At 38.5% G+C, this 18,058-nt stretch overlaps 1 protein-coding gene across 6 annotated transcripts in view; it reads right to left on the minus strand.

The window, feature by feature from the left end:
* Positions 1–18,058, minus strand: part of ARID1B (AT-rich interaction domain 1B) — a 351,874-nt gene that overhangs the window by 227,359 nt on the left and 106,457 nt on the right. For all 6 annotated transcript variants that reach the window (XM_018569472.1, XM_018569469.1, XM_018569473.1 and 3 more), the window contains one exon: positions 5,311–5,424. In XM_018569472.1, coding sequence (XP_018424974.1) covers positions 5,311–5,424 — 114 coding nt within the window. The remainder of the gene's footprint in view (positions 1–5,310; positions 5,425–18,058) is intronic.

Genomic DNA, 18,058 nt, shown 5'->3' on the forward strand with positions numbered 1-18,058 from the left:
TGTTCGCAGCTCCACCTGCCGAGCCCGCCAGGAAGCTGACAGGGATAATGGATTAGTACCTATGATTGGCGCTGCGGCGCTGTCAGCTTCCTGGCGGGCTCGGCATGTGGAGCTGCGAACACGCCCGAGACCATCACTACACACAAACACATATGTAAATTTAAAAAACATATTTATTTCTTCATCCCTTAGTAAAAGAATAACACAGCTGGTATGACCTTTCCTAGGGAGTTTTTACTTCCCCTCTTAACTCTATTTCTTCCAGACAGCAGCCTCATACTAGGATTATTTTCCAGTTAAAACAGCACATCTTTGCTACTGTGCAGTAAAAGTGGACTGACTACTTCCAGTAACAGAAATAGTGTATTTTGTGTCAAGTGAGGGTGGCACACACTTGCACCATCTGTATTTTAAGGAGTATAGCTTGCAAATATCTAACAAACACCTCAACATGCATACTCTCCCATTGCCCTGTACTACCTATTAGCATCAAAATTGCCATCAAGTGACCATGCGAGGTCCTCTCCTCCTCAGCTATCTCGTCATGCCTTGGGTGTATCTAGTGACTTGTAATGTCATCTGCAGAACAGGTTCAAATCTAAATGTATTTTCTTACTGCCAAGTGCCCAAATGACAGGTCTGTCTTCAGCTTGTGGAGTGGTACAAGTCAGTGGTCTGGATTGGCAAATTAGGAGTTTAGACTGTCTTGGTCTGTGAGGCCTAGAACAATGCCCTAGCAATGCACCCCTGGAGAGAGAAGTCTGCGTGTTGGTTCTGCAACAAAATTACATTGGTGTGCAATGGTTGAGGAGAACCAGCACTCCTCACCCAACAGAAATCAAAGACAGTGCAGTTCTTCCGTTTCGTTATTTTTTTTTTACAAACAAGTGACCATAACATCAGTGAATTGCTCACAAGGATACTATGATCTAACTTTTGGCAAAGGTCTTCAATAAGCAATTCTTTACTTTCAATTTCTTTACTTACAACAACAGGGTAAATATCTTCCTTTCTTAACAGGGTAACCAGTCTCTTACATGGCAATGTTGATCCAATGGGCTGTCTCTCTGAAGACTGACGACTGCCAATTTATTTAATCTAGACTGAAGCTCTTATTCTGGTCTCAGTTATTTATATATATCTAAATATTCACACATCCACAGACCTAATTTAGTTTTTAAAATTAATATAGATATAAAGATACATTGATTTTTTTCCCTGCCGATATATACGGAGAAAATTAGAGGTGGAAAGGAATCCTCTACAAATTAAAATGTTAAAAACAAAAAAACTAGCTGGAGTTATGATTAGTTACCAACGGATTATAAAATATCTTTATTAACACAAATATCCACAGACAAATGTAAACAATTGGCTACATATTAAAAAGGTTAATGACTTGTTGGGCAACACATTATCACTTATAGTACTTCAAAATTATGTACTGTCGACTTGTGTCTGTTTATGGCATCAATTGTTGTAAAAATATGTCACCGCGCAGGGTCCCCTTCATCAGGCTTTAAGCCTGGTGAAGGGGACCCTGCGTGGCCCCGAAAGCGCTTGACTCTACTTTGAGTGACCTCTTACCAATAAAAAAATGGAGATTCACTAAAACTGATGTGTTTGTCATTCTGGAGTGCTGGTGACATATCTGCAGTCATTGCGAGCAAACACTTTTGCCTATGGGAATTCCGGTAAGGTGTGCTACAGGACCTTGGACAGTTGTTTATGGCATCAATCACCTAAAAACTCAAAACCTTCACAAAAACACCACCATTAAAAGGAATTATTTAAAACAAAAAGGCGTATCCAGTTGTCTGTTGCTTGCTTTTTCAAAACGGTTATGGTCGTACAACTTGAGAGCACAGTGACCAGTGATCCTACATGGATAGCATAAGACAAAATTCATACGATGTTAATATGCAGTATATAAGTACTTAAGATATCCCTATGGATATGGTTGCTCCATGCTCAGTATGGACAATTATTCATGGAGGAATATTTAGTTGCGATTTACTGTAGATCCACTTAGTTGGATCTACTGTGGCTGACAATAACAGCACCAGTATTTATAGTAGTAGTATAACACTCAATCCTGTTGTTAGATTATCCAACACATTATAGCATAGGCTATTTGTACTCCTCAGCCTGTAGATGCAAATGTAAATAATGTCAAGACAGAAAAATTATTTGTGCATATATACTCCAAAAGAGAGATGTTTATGTGTCCCCAAGGATATACAATCCTGGAACTTTAAAGGATATCCACTAATAAAATGATAACATTCTCTCCCATGCACCTGTGTCAGCAGAAATCAACATCCACATAATATAATTGCTTGGAGATTACTAGAGCTGTAGTGTATACACAAATGCTTGCAGGAATTGCATTCCACCCATCAAACAGTCAGTGTCCCAGTAGCAATTGACACAATACAGAAATTAGTCTCAAGAAGGTCTTAAAATTATTTAAACATAAGCTGACCATATTTCCTTGAGCCAAAAACAGGACGATTTTAATATTGCGATATTCGTATGAAAAAGTAAGCGGATAACAAGTTTTATATACATGACAATATAGTAGATGTGTACAGCAAAAAGTTTTGGACAAAATGAATTATGCCATTTCGAATACAGAGGCAACGAGGCTCTGGATTTGAAAATGCACATTGAAAAAAAGTAAAATGTACGGCGGGCATATTGACCGCCGACGCGTCTATATGCACGCATGCTCGCATAGAAACAATGGACGCCGCCATCTTGGTGCACCCAAGAGGGTGGTGTGTCTTGTTATGTGACATCAGATGCAACAAGATGGCGACGCCCATACAACAAATTATTATATGCCCGAATATATAGTAATTTGCATATTCGGGTATATAGTAATTCGGCCAGTCTCATTAAGGAAACGCACAGACTCAGAACGCACTCCTAAGGGAAATGGGACAAAATAGTTTTTTTAAAAGGACCGGACGGGGGAAAAAAGAAAAAAAAAACAACACTGTCCCATTTAAAACGAAACATAAGGTCAGCCTACTTAAATAAGCACTAAAGAATAGTTACCGCAGTTCCACACATGCAATAACGTCAATATCCATATCATATGTGGTTCCTTAAAGTTTGCAAGTGCTATATTTATCTTATGTTCTGAAAAATTGTACTCCAGCCATACGATAAACAACGTCCTAGAAACTATGTAAGGGTGGATCTTACCAAAGTCACATATGCTCTTGGGTTAATGGTGTGGTCGATTGGCAGCACAAACAACTAGCAATCATTCAGAGTAGTAGTTTGAAGGAAAGCAGGACTCCATCTGTACAACCTACTCATCCCACTGATGCGTTTTACTCAATGGACTTCTTCGGAGAAGCATAAGGTTGCTACAGACAATGACACCATTTAAAACTGTGCTTGGTGTGAATGCCGATATAAAAGCCCTGGCCACATATCCTCGGGTGCAGTGTGGCAACTACAGTAACGAACTATATTGCATATCTAAATACAATATTTATATGCATTTGTCACCATAACTCAAATATAAATATTAAATCTTTACCTGAAAATTAAAACATCCATTGAGTGCATGGCAAGGGTAGGCAACCTTGGCACTCCAGCTTTTGTGGAATTACAAGTCCTATGAGGTATTGCAAGACAGCCGCAGGCATGACTTCCAGAGGCAGAAGCATGATGGGATTTGTACTTTAAGTACAGCTGTAGTGCCATGGTCCCTACTCCTGGTCTGTGCTATATGCTGGAAAATCTAACAGGATCGAGAGTGATACTACTGTATATTGGTGCTGCTGTTGTCGGCCACTATGCTCCAACTAAGTGGATTAAAATCACCACAAAACATTCCTCCAGGAATTAACATATATACTGAGCATGGATCAACTGGTCCTATAGGGATATCTGGAATACTAATATAATCCGTATTTAACATCATATAAACTTTGTCATTACCATTAGCTGTCCATGTAAGAATACATGGTATTCTGGGGAAAGTTTAAAATATACTATCCCTTTTAAACATAAATAGTACAAATGTATCCATGTCAGAAAAGCAAGCAGCAGATAACTTCATGCGCCTTTTGTTTTGCATAATTGAACATATTCTTTGTGTCATTTTTGTAAAGGTTTTTATTTTTACAAATCATATTTTCATGATTGATACTCACCATTGGCAGAGGAAAGCAGGCAATACATACTTTTGAAGACATGTGTTCGATATGTGTTCTATTTATGTACAATTCGCAGAGCCATTGGCCCTGTAAAACTTTGTTGACGTTCATTTGGCGTGAATACAGGCATAAATGTTCTTATAGTTTAGTTTTTTTATGTCGAATGTAACAATTGGCAAATACCTCATTATGGCCACTGGATGGAGTTGGAGAATAGGAGATAAGCATTTTTTTCTATACTTCTCAGTTCTACTTGGTGGCCATAATGCAATATTTTTCGAACATTACAGTCGACTTGGACATTCACAGAGATTCAGAGGGCATATCGCTCTTAGAATTGTTTATACATAGACCCCTATGAGTAATATATAATCTGTCATCAAATTTTAGTGCAGGAGTCCACATGTGAAACTTCTTTATAATCCACTAGTATCTTGAAACATCCAGGTTTTTGTTCTTTAAAACAATTTTTTTTGTCCCATCATATTTGCAATATAAAGCTTGGTATTTTCTAACTTTTTAATTAACTACTTCTGATTAACTCGGAAAAATAAAAGAATAAATAAGATAAAGAAATTTGCTCCAAAAGTTACTGTTTGCCTCTAATACTTGCAGCAACAACAATACCTTTCTGTGGGATTAACCTTCACTGCAGGGTGACAAACATGCCTATAAACTACAGCCCATGAACATTGCCGTTTCCACTGCCTTCATAAATAAGCCTAGTACACTGAAGATTTCAGAATACTAAATTAATCGATAATTTTAGCACACACTGTAAGAAAATAGTCTAAGGGAATATTTACCACAGAAACAGATGCTACAAGAGTTTTGCAAGCCAGTGCCCCATCCTTAGTAACCATTACTTTCTACCCTGCTTATTACAGTTGTTGCAATGGTAATAGCTAATGTCTTTGTTAAACAAGAACAGCTTCCAGGAGCATGTCTCAAAACACTAGGTTGGCCAAGAATCATTTGGACGTGTTATACAAGGTCATTTTGTGCATTAATCCCATATTCCATTCTTACCAAAAGGAAAGCTAAGGCAGTATATTCTACAGAAAAAAAAAAAAAAGCTTCTGGGAAGAAAGATGCACTTGATAAACAAATCTGAAGTGGAAATAAAACTTACTGGTAAGCTTGATGGCCTCTCTTGTTGTATTATATTCAAATCGTCATGGTTAGTCTTTCCAGGAGCCATTGAAGGAGGTTGAGTTCTGTTTCCGTAGCTTTCAGGAGGAACTTCCTGTACACAACAAAAAGTAAAAACATATATTACGCATGGCATCTGGATCATGCCTAGGGTAATTTCTCTCTGAGGTGGCTATTTTTACAGCCCATGCACAACAAAAACAGATACCTTGGTCAGTAACCCTACTGATGAGCATGATAATAAAAAAATGCAGTCTCAGCGTCCGTTAGCAGAACTCCTATGTGACAGGAGCAGCAGCCAGGTTTTTTGCTCAGTGAGGCTAAGCCTGCACTCTCATTAGGCTCAAAGCCACTGAGTAGGCTCTGGCACTGCCTACCTATGCGACAGGTACAGTAGCTGGACAGGAAGCTCAGTAACACTAAACCTGTGGTTTTACCAGGCTCATTGTTAGCTGCACTAAGGACTGAGAGTCCCTTGGACACTCTGGCCTTAGTGCCATCCCCCACAGTCTCATCCAGGGTGCCACTTGAGGCAGCCGCCTAAATTGCCTCATGGGAGGCACAGACCTGTTTGGCATAATTAGATTTGCTGCTTGAACAATCCCAAAGGTCACACCATGATTTGGTATTGACAGTATGTATTTTAGTGACTTCTTTAATATGTATGTAAACCATACAATGAACTTCTTTTATGTGCTCCCTTTTAAGCTGTTGAATATAACAACTGTTTTGTTTTATCCAACAACACTGCTTCTCCATAGATACAGTACAGTATGTAAGGCATGGTCACCTTGACAAGAGTTATCGGAAGGATCAACAGCTAAAAAAAAAAGTGTCAGAAAAAAATACTAATGCAGCCACCACATCTGGACTGGTAAGATGCAATATATTACATTCTTTTGGGATTTACATACCCTTTAGCAAATACCCTTTTTTGCCTTTAGGAGGGAGTAATTTGCATCTTCTATTGAAGATATCTAAGTGACAAGTAAAATCATTCAATGAGCTGCTAATGCAAACCAGTAAGACAACTTTCTCAATTTACCGTGACACTCATATAATATCTCCATTACAAGCTGAGATGGCATTTCATAGGGCCAAATGGCAGAATTGTAGCGACTTGTATATCATTCTGCTTTATGCAGCCTCCTTTAACGTATCAATACGACTTCAAGCAAGGATCAATAATTTATGTGCAGCTCTCTCTTAAATAACTCAATTCATAAGTGGTTGAAAGTGGCTATTAAAGGCTGAATCCAACCCTTCAACTGATAGCCCAATGCAATGCAATGCTCAGGTGTGTGGGCTAGGCTATTTGAGTACTTATGATAGCACAGAGAGATTTTCAATATGTTGCTAGGATATCTGTGTTAGAAACAATTGATCCGTTCATCTTTTCAGTGAGAAACGGCAAGTTTGACTGAGCATGAGTAGCTATCTCCCCACTTTTTGTTCATGTGAAGGCTTCTGTCTACCTATGGCCATAGGTCCCGGAACAGTTCATGCTTTTAAATTAGAATGGCATAGTGAAGGGCATTAGTTATGGCTGATGTAGTAGTGGTATTCAAAATAACCTGCATCCTATTGTTATATGAATACTATTACAAAAATTAAAGCAAGTATGGGACATCGGAGATTAAATATTGTTGGCTTTATTCACACCTTTGGGTGATACTAAACATCATTCAAAAGCCTGAAAAAAAAGATGACTGCATGATACTGGAGCCTTCCATCTTGCGGGGCTTCTGCAACCCTCCTCCCTCCACCTCTGCTGCTAGACAAGAGTCAAAAAGTTTAAGCCAAGCCAAGCTCAGGCATAAACACAGATGATTGTGTTGTGATTGTCAGTTGGCCAGGCAATGTGTGCATGGAAATTGCACAAAGCTTGTCAAATATTTTGCTAGTTTTCTCCTATTGTCTTAAAAACTGTAATTCTAAAAAAGTTGGGTGCCTCTTTGATATATTGCACAATGCAGAAAGTTGCATGATCAGTTTCAGATGATCATAGGATATTTTTTGCATGACTGTAAAGTAATTGTATTACAGGTAAGGGTGAAGGAGGTCAAAATACCTGATTGTGGGAATCCGTCATCAGATCCAAGTGATTTTTTCGGTCCCCTTACCAAAAATTGCACCAAAATTACCTATGTCATATCTGTACTATAAACCAGCAGTTCTGAATGTGCAGTTGACCACAGGGGTAGAAAGGAATGACTTGCATGGCAATAGCCACTATTCTAAAATGAGAAATGAACCACTCATTTTTGGGGGATTTGAAAGCGAGACCTGCAAATACCTTATATTTAAAAAAAAAAAGCCTCTACTGTGTTTCTCACTAATTTACTGGGGGAATTTTTAGTTTCTTTTTTAGTTTTCCTCACCATAACGTGTCTGGTCAACCTATCATTGAATTTCACATGAATTGATACGGCATGTGTCAGCATTACTAAATCACATTCATATCATGAAAAAACACAATTTTACGCTCCATTATACCTATTAAAATAATAACATAGAAGCTTTTTAAAAATGTTTTCTTATTCTTAGTTCTGTTATTTACATTAAAACCCTACTCTGGGTTTAGCCCCTCAGCAAATGATTACCCCGCTACCCCCATGGAGGCCCCCAGCAGTATGGTATGTTGTGGGATTTATATATTTACCTACTTCCAAAGTCTTCAGGCCGGACATATGAGGCAGGGTCCTCATTATTTTTTTTATTCTGATAGACAGTCCTCCTTGATGAAGAGAGGGGCACTGAAGTGATGACCTCAGTGTCACTCTCTGCAGCAATACACTGAGGCTGGGTTCACACCTGAGCGTTTTTTTCATGCTTGTTTTTTTTTGCGTTTTTTTGTTCAGTGAAACGCTCGTTTCATTGGCGGTATGATGTTTTTTTTTGTTTTTTTCCTTTATTTTCTCTATTTGAAAAAAATAAAAAAATTTTTAGTTTCACTTTTAAACTTCCTGCGGGCTCCACCCCCTGCAATGCGGCCGCTTGCAAGGGACGGAACCCGGAAGTCGGTTGCCGCCGAAGACACAGCGGGGAAGTTAAGACCTGTACGCAGTATTCCCGAGTGTGGCTCGGGGTTACCGCTTTGTTAACCCCGTTCCACACTCGGGAATACCAATGGAAACGCATGGCAGAAGTACAGAAGGTCCTGTACTTCTTTGGGCGTAGGGCGTTTTGCAGCTCGTTCCTACGCACTGTAAAACACCCAGGTGGGAACCATGCCCATAGGCAATCATTGGTTTTCACATGTTGGGCGTTTTACAGCATGTAGGAACACGCTGTAAAACGCCCAGGTGTGAACCAGGCCTGAGGGCAGTGCACCTGTGTCTCCTCAACCTTTTGGGTTCAAAAAAGACTAAGGACATCTTGTGGTTAAAAAAAAGGGGGAGGGGGCAACTCCATATTGATTTTTTGTTTTTAGCAGCTTGAGACTATGACAAAAAAAACCTTGAGTCAGGTTTTAGGTTGACCTCCTGCACATGTATAACAAAAAAACACTATAGTTCCTCTTTAATATTGAGAAAAACCTTTAGACCCCCAAAATACATCTACCACCCTTTAACTGATCTCTTTATACCAACAAAATATTCAGTCTATAAAACCAGTCTACATCAAGCCATCCAGAGACATAGATCAATTCGTAGGTTTTGCAACATGCCTACAATAGCAGAAAAAGCAGCATAACTAGTTTAAGTTAATACATAAAACTGCTGAGATGGTGAAAGAAGGAACAGCATCAGTCACACAACTTTTTAATAATTAAATCCGATACCTTCCATTACTTCCCTCTAGGCACTATGAGCACATGCATTTTATACAATATATTAAAAATATGACACACAATTAATTTATTTTGCCTTGATGAAGCAGATGGAATCATTCAGTTATGTCAAAGAAGAGTGGCAGGATTTCTCACTTATTGTCATTACATTAAAGGGGGAAGGGTAAAGCCATGCTGGTTCAACGATAGTAAATAAGCTGCCACCAGCTAACAGCCAGCTGGCTAATTTACATGTACCGGCATAAGCAAGCACACAGCACTCCATGGTGATATTTATTTCATCTAGTTATATATGGAAACTGCACACTATGCTATACGTTAAAGGAAATAGATGTGAAGTCAAGCAAGGGGTGCTTTAATTAATAGCAGTCTCATCTCACAGACCCAATAGCAAAAATAAATAACGAAGGTTAATCAGCACACCCACACAAGTATAAAAGCTTGAGAAATGTTTCTACTGTTCACTATTGTATGAGAATATAATTTCAAAGTGTACAGAACATATATTAGAGAAATACACTTACACAGAAAGGGTCTGTATAAAATCATAAATAGGGAGTCCATAGTAACCCCACAATGCTATGTCGGGGACCTTGCATGCTGTATGCTACTACCTGTATGCTACTTACAGTGGTGTCCCTAGCATTTTTGCTGCCTGATGCAGTGGGGGTTGGGGGGTAGACACGGCATCCTGCCAAGATCCTGGCAAACAGTGACATCACTAGTTTCCAGCAGTTTGGGGGGATGCTCTTGCATTTGTAACCAGTGATGTCACTCATTGCCAGGAGCTCAGCGGGATGCTCTGGCCAGAGTGCCAGTGAGATCCTGGCACTTCACTGGTTGCCAGGAGCTTGGCTCAATTAACTAACCTTTAGTTATATGGAAATTGAATATGTGTCTTTAAATGACCAATTTCAAGATTGAAAGCATTAGTAATAATTTGTACACTATCTTATGTAGTTGTTTCTTAAATCCAGAGATGGACTGGTTGTAAAGAATCTTTGATAGTTTTAATAAACATCATAGAATGTGTTTTCACCGGTTTTCATGGCAACGTAAAAAAATTACATTTCTGGAATCTCTTCTACCTGACACACTTCCTTCTAGCTCATTCTGTCATTGTATCAAAAGGTGGTGGAGGGGGGGTTGTCAAGAAAAAAAGCACATATACAATTTTTAAAATAACAAGTGAATCACAAAGCAATATTTTGTTTTTTTACCTAATGAGACAATGAATGGTGTACACAGATGGTGGAACAATATCACAACATACGTGGAAAATCAGGTGGCTAGATTGTTTTCAATTTAGCTTCCCTCAACAATGCTGCACTGAAATCCCTGCCCTGTCTGAGCTCTCTCCTTCTGGATTGCAGAACACCTCCTCATGTTATGGAGCTAAGGAGAGGATAAGGTGTCCTGTAGTCCAGCAGGGGAGAACTAGAAAGGGGTGACAACGTTGCTTGGGATATTGGTGCAGCAGAGGCAGTGTTGTAAGCTTAAAGTGACATTAAACCCTCAGATTTTTTAACATAAACCAATACTGTAATGTGTGCCTTACTGTAATCCATGGTAGTTTCCCTTCTCTTTGCTGCTCTTCCTTTTAAATCCTCACGTCTTCTCATGCTGGGGGAGAACTTCCCTTTGCAGCCGAGAGCCCACTCCTGTAGTGCTGGCTCAGGTTGCAAACCTATACAAACTTATACACAAGACAACGTGTATCCATTCCTGGGACAAGGCAGTCTGCTGCAAAACAGAAGTTCTGCCCAGCAGGAGAACAGATACAGATTTAAAAGAAAGAGCAGCAAAGAGAAGGAAAACTACCATGGATTACAGTAAGGCGCACATTACACTATTGTTTTATCTTAAAAAATCTGAGGGTTTAATGTCACTTTAAAGAGGAAGTATGGAGCACACTGGATTACTGACAGATCAACAGGTATATTTCTGTAGCATTTTTAAAGGAATAAAAAAATTAGCTGTATGTATTGCAGATATGTGCTAAATATTGTTGTATTTTAAAGTATATGCATGTTGTAATATATAAAATATTTATTGTCAAAGGGGGAGGGGGGAAAATGTATCTGATGTCACATGCTAAGGGGGAGTGCATTCCCCCCAATCAGCTGCTGTTTTGAGAGGGACATCCTGCAGGGAGCCACAGTCATCTTCCCAGATGGTATGAGTATGTCCTGCATCTCCAAAGAGAAACACAGATACACAAACTGACTGAGCATGGATCTGCTCTGGTGCTTGGCATGGTCAGACTGAAGAAGGGCAGAAGGGGAACTGGCAGGATCACCAGTTGTCAAGCAATTAAAGAGCCAAAAAAAAAGCAAGATAGATAAACCAAAAACAAAATGTAAAATGGACACGTATATGTGATACACATTTCTAGGGTAACATACACTGTAACTGGCCTGAGAGACGTCAGCGAAACAAAGTCTGATGATAAATTGCGAGCCTATTTTTTCTATTTATAGTCCTGTACCACTATATGTTATCATTTTTACTGAAGTTTATTGGAAATGCCTAAAATACTTTTTGCTCTTAGTGGAAATGTGATTTATGTCTCCCACTCTGGTGCTCTAGGCTTGAATAAATGCACAACAGCCACACCCCTCACTACGAACTTTCAAACACAGTGACAAGAAAGAGAGTAGTGCCAGACCAAGTTTGTTCCGATCATCAAGTGCATTTGAGGTCAAACTCCGGTGCCTGTTGCACCATGCAGTCAAATTTAGACAAATTTTGCAACTATGATAATAGGAAAAGTGGACGAAAGACCATGAGGCAAGAGGTTGCTAGTCTGTACCTTCATCTGGGATTTAAAGTGACACTAAACTCAGGAGCGCAATCCAAAAAATGCATTCAAGTACCTCAACAACTATTCAGAAAAATGTATCTTATTTGTGTATCACTCAGGTGTAGATCCTCAAATCATCTCTGAATTGTGCTGACACTGTCCTTCCTTCTGGAGGGTGGCGACTTTTGTTCCCCATGGTGTTTTAAAGTAGCCACTGCTCCAAGCGTGCTCCCGTGACAAACTATAATTTTAATACAAATCAGTGAACTCAATGTGAGATTGTAGTCCATCACAGGAGCGAGCTCGGAGCAGTGGCCACTTTAGAACACACACTGGGAACATGGGGAACAGGAAATTTAAAGTGACATTAAAGTCACACATCCCACCCCTCCCTTCACATCCCACAGCCTCCATTCACACATAGGGTTTGCGTTTCCCATACGGTTTTCCGTGCAGAAGACGATGCAGCACGATATTTACAACTGCACGGATTCCGCTTGTTTGCAGCTATTACTATAGCCGTGAACGCGTGGAATCCGCCCCTGAAGTTGCGGGACCGAAGATCTCTACTGCGCATGTGGTTTTAGATCTTCAGACGGGAGCAATGTTTTTGCATAAATCTGCTTGCTAGCAGTAGATATATACCAAAAAACCAAGAGTTTAATTATGCTTTAACTTCTTAGTAAACTGGGTTCATGCCAAGCCTGTTTATCACTAATAGCCAACATAACAGGTTTGATATAACAGCAAAAATGCCACAATGAGTAAGAATAATGTAAAAAAAACTCAATATATGAAAAGCTCTTTGTTTAAACACCAAGGTAGTAACTTTGGGCATGTAGTAAATTGTACTATAACAAATCAATTTAAGCAAAAGCTATTTTTTATGAAGCCTATAGTGTAATGACTATTTTAAATGAGTCTACAGAGCACATGTTTGCTACAGCACACTAAAACACACAATCTCCGCCATGGTGGGAAAATATAAAAGCAGAATTGTTTTTTTTTTCTGCATTTGGGGGCCCCTTAAAAATGAATGGGTCATGCAGCATGCCACAATGCATTAAAGAGCACTTTCCACCGCAATGCAGCCTGTTTTAAACTGGCTCATCCCTTACACCCAGGGAACGTCACATTTTCAACATCTGTGTTTTAAACATCTATTTCCTTATATTGTTACTTTATTGTTAAAAAAGAAAACTATCGTCAAGAGATTTTAAACAAGACATTCAATAGCACCAGCACAACAAAACACAAGCACCAAATATTTCCAATCAAAAGAGGTGAAACAACCAGCTAAAGATAAAAAAAACACCCAAAAACTATACATTTAAAAAAACCTCTTCATTCTAAGCCTAGAGTGCAAACACATGCAAAGATAAGAAAAGCATAACAGAAACTACTGTGACTTGGATAATAATAAACTCACAGAGGAACCATTGATTGCACTGTGCAACACACATGCTGTAGAACTCCCTCCTCTTTGATCAATGAAATCAACCATAACACCTTCCTCCTACTCTAGGATTTGGGAAGCTGTAAATCAAACACACAGATGTATTCTTTTCTGACATTAAAAGCACCTGTTGAGATTACTCTCAAAGCTAAGTCCATACACCCTATGGCTATTGGCAAGATTTCAAGGAAAGATACTTTGGCATGTAATAGTAAGGGAAACCCTGACTTGGCTGAAAATGAGAACAAATAATAACAGACGAGGACATAAAAACACAGAGCTAAAAATGGAGTCACACTACAATTTATTTTATCACCTTTAGTTTTACTTTATGTGCATCAAAAACATTGTATTTGGCTGCTAGCGTACAACCATTTAAGACACAACATTATTTTCTTACATGTAGTCCAGATTTTTTTTCTACTTTTTAAATACTTTCCGTATTTAAACTACACAAAATGGTATTCGTTTGTAGGTTAGTTCTTGGCTTTTGCATCCATGAATTTTATTGGAAAATTAATCTATTGGTTTGGTCTGGGACACAACCACAAGTATTTTTGTACATATAAACAATAACTGAAGCAGAGACATTTGTCGGACAAAAACTGAAAAAACACAGAGTTTGATTACAATCACTATCAAATGATTTGCTAGTAAACTGGGGAAACATTTGATTATATATAAACAGTGTCATCACTGCGGTGGTTAGAAGTGGCACAAGCAGACTTGACCCACAAAGGACGGATCCTTAGCTGAAAGTTATGCTGTAGCCCTTTTAGTGGATTGCCATGTATACATGATACATTTTAAAATTAAACAGCACATAAATAATAATGGCGGGCCATAACTGCTGCTTGTAAGGCAAGTTCCTAGTACTTTATTTTACTCTTTGACCCCCTTTTCCACCAATTTTTCCTTGCTGGTGATCATTTTCAAATGCTAGTTGGCCAACAGTATTTGGAAACCTACATGAGTTTGCTGAACATCCCATTTAAAGGCCATGGGCAAGTATACGGTCATTGGTCCCTCCCTTTGCAGCTATAACTCAACTTTCTGAAAAGGCTTCTCACAAGATTTTGAAGTGTGTCCATTGAAATTAGTGCCCATTTCGCCAAAACAGCATTAATGGGGTCAGTACAGATGTTGGACAAGATGACCTTACTTGCAATCAGTGTTCAAAATCATCTCAAAGGTGTTGAGTAGAACTGCCGTCAGGGCTACGTGCAGGGAACCCAAGTTCTTCCACACCGCACAACGCAAACAAGTCTTTGTGAACCTGGCTTTATGCACAGGTGCACAGTCATCAGGTAGGTGTGAGGGTCAGGTTACTACAAAATAATGGGTATACAGTGATGATTTGAACGGCACCTTTTTGGAAAATAATCCTTCGGCCCCTTTTATGTCCCAAAACCCTCCCTCTTTTTGGACTGTTAGACCTCTATAAATAAATGTGCTGATTAACTATCAATGGTTTTATTTTACAGCATCATTTTTACTGCCGTATCTACATTTATGCATTTGTTTTGTGTGAATTGTCTTACAAGAGATTTAATTTATTTAGGGTAATCCACCCAAAAAAGTATGTTGCTCTGTGAATCAGTGGATTGATGGCATATATCAGGTAGTGAAGTGGTTAACAAGAGCTGATATCAGTCTTTATGTGTAATGAATGACCTTGGAGAATGACTGGCAGAGATTCTTGAATATGTTGGGAAATCTTTATACAATCTGCTCAGCAAAACAGCATTCAAAGTCTCAGTCTCTCTCTGCCACTTTCTATCTGTTTGTATCAGCAATGTCTGTTGGCCAGTCCTTAAGTATGCATTAAACAGTACTGCGTGGTATAACCCTACAATCAATTATAGAGGATATAAAGATTTACATCAAACATTTCTGATCTCCATAAATCTAACTTACTAACAGCACTATGCATTTAGATAGTCATTGAAAAATTTGAAGAATCAGATTCTTGCAACTTTCACTGGGGGAAATAATATTCTGTACATAACTATATAATGTATATATTCTAAACTGAAACATTATGTAATACAACTTGCCATGCCTCAAAAGATCTCCAAGATAATTACATGTAGGAGCAATTTTGGCTGGGTCCTTGAGGACCTGGTGCCTATGAAAAACTGCAATTATCTAATTACTGAAGGCATGCTCACATTACATTCTGTATAAAAAAGTCAGCATTTTTCTTGTATTATCCCTTTCTCTAGACCTAGGGAAACCTAGACCTACAGTATCAGTAGGGAACCTAGGCCTATAGTATCATCCAGTGGAAGGCTCTGACCTATTTACTTAGCTAAATCCAGTTGGTAACTTTTTTTTTTTGGCCAGTCAGTGTATGTTGGATGAGAACATCCCTGACATGCTCCCAGTTATTTAAACTAAGAAGATACATAAAAATGATTTGCTAAATCCCCCTGTGATTTTCTTGTTACCACTGCTTTTTTTTTATACTCGCTTTTATAATAACAAATGCATTCATTTAGTAGTTGGATGAAAGGTTTAATTTATACATCGGACCAAAAGAGGGACAACTGAGGATAAAAGAGGGACATAAGTATTTGGTTGCAAAAGAGGGACAGTTCCTCTAATTGAGGGTAAGTTGAGAGCTATGAAATTTTTCCGCACATGATCTCAAAAGTTTAACTTGTTACATAGTATTTGAGTTTGAATAAAGACACAGGTCCATCAAGTTAAACCCATTGCGTGTATGCATGTGACTCTGGATGTGTATGCTTGTGTATGAGTCCCCACGTGTTCTTGTTCTTAACAGAACCTGTACCCCTGAATGTTACGGTCTCTGAGGAAATCGTCCAAGTGTTTTTTGAAAGATTCAATACTCACAGCTGAAATCACTTTCTGCGGCAGTGAGTTCTAAACCCTAACTGCCCGAACTGTGAATAACTTGTGTTATATGGTACAGAAGAGCAGAGGCCACAGGGGTGTAAACTGTAAGAGGACTCACAGAAGAATAATGTCTGAGATGGTTAAAGACATCAAAACTAGAACAAAAGCAGTCACAAGAGTGTAAGGAAAAATCATGTACATTTCTTGCTCTTATTTCCGCACATTAACAACCCTCACAGCTTTTTATATTCTGCAAAGCCAAATCCATGTGTTGAAATCACTTCAGCAAGCATTCATCATCTCAAATTATCTCAGGAAGCAAAATACTATGGGATTAGCACACGTCTGGTATTGGCCAGCATTTTGTTAATTTCATTGGACTTAAAGCTCTGAAGAGAAAAATTCCTTTAATGGATGACCAGAGGCTAAAGAAAACTATGTGCATTCAAAATTAACATTTAATAATACTTGAGAAGAAACAGCCTTAAGCATCTGGGATGGAAAAGCAGCTGAAATATAGTAAATTGTAGAATAAAGCTGTCACCTAAGTCCAAAATTTTAACTCATAATTTATAAATGTGTTTGGGAATTGGGGGAAATAGTGATGGAGTACAAAATGCTGAGGGTATAATTTAAGGATAATTAGTTATGGCACTGAGTGCGATAAGGCAGGCAACTTTGGTAACCACAATTTTATGGGTACATAGACCTTTACACATTGAGGTCAGAATCGATATTAAAACATTCTTAAAATAATATCAATACCAGATCAAAGCACACTTTTAAATACTTTTAGTAAAATCTACTTTTTTTGTACTTACTATCAACTTAAAGCAATTGATATTTTACTATATAAAAAAGCCTTCTTTAATAAACAAGGCACACAACAGTTTATACTGCCATATGTCTATTCAAAAAGGTTTACCCAATGAGGGACCTTCAGCAGTATATAAACATCCTGGAGATATTCATTTAAGCATTTTGAGTTAACGTTTCCAACCCATTCTACAAGCAAGAACCAGAGCGGTTCTTTCATTACAGGGATTATTTTGGGTAGGTTGGAAAATTGCACTGTTGCAGCCCTGTTATTGCAGATCACTGGCTGTTGCTGGAAGAAAGCTGCAGAATGTAAAGGGACCCATCAAATTTCAATTTCATTAGAAATAAAAAATGTATTGCCATTTCAGTAGGTACATAGCTAAAATCTAAAAAAATAATCTATAACAGGTAAACAGCTGCTAATCCCAAAGTGGTTAAACAATCAATGTAATTCATGTAAAAATAATGTGCACCTTTGAGAAAATGATAGATCTTCAAAAGTGTAATAAGTATTAGGTGTTAAAAGTGTTGGATGTATCAGTCTGTATGTTTTCCAATGTTTGCATGGGTTTTCTCCAGGTGCTACAGTTTCGTCCAGAATCCAAAATCATATTAGTAGTACGTGTATGTGTGTGTGTTAGGTATATTTGAGAGCCAGGAAACGCATGACAGAAGCATTTTGCAAATTTTTGTCCATTGACGGCAAAAATTTGCAAAATGCGCATAAACGTGAAAGAAAAAAGAAGAAACCACGTGTACAAACACACATAAAAGATGAGGCCTTAGTGTGAACGGAGCCTAAATGGCACTACATCACACCGTGTGTTGCAGTTACATGCAAGTTTTAGCAGCACAGTGGTGTGAATGGGGAAAGGATAGATTTTTTGTCAGGTTTCTGTTGCTGTTGGTAACCCTACCAGAGAGATCTTTCCTCACTTTCTGTCCAGGTTATAAAACGAGGGATATAGGATAAAAAGTTAACTGATAATCTAACT

This window comes from Nanorana parkeri, unplaced genomic scaffold (genome assembly GCF_000935625.1).
Source record: "Nanorana parkeri isolate BGI_ZX_2015 unplaced genomic scaffold, ASM93562v1 scaffold1339, whole genome shotgun sequence".
Taxonomy (NCBI): Eukaryota; Metazoa; Chordata; class Amphibia; order Anura; family Dicroglossidae; genus Nanorana; species Nanorana parkeri.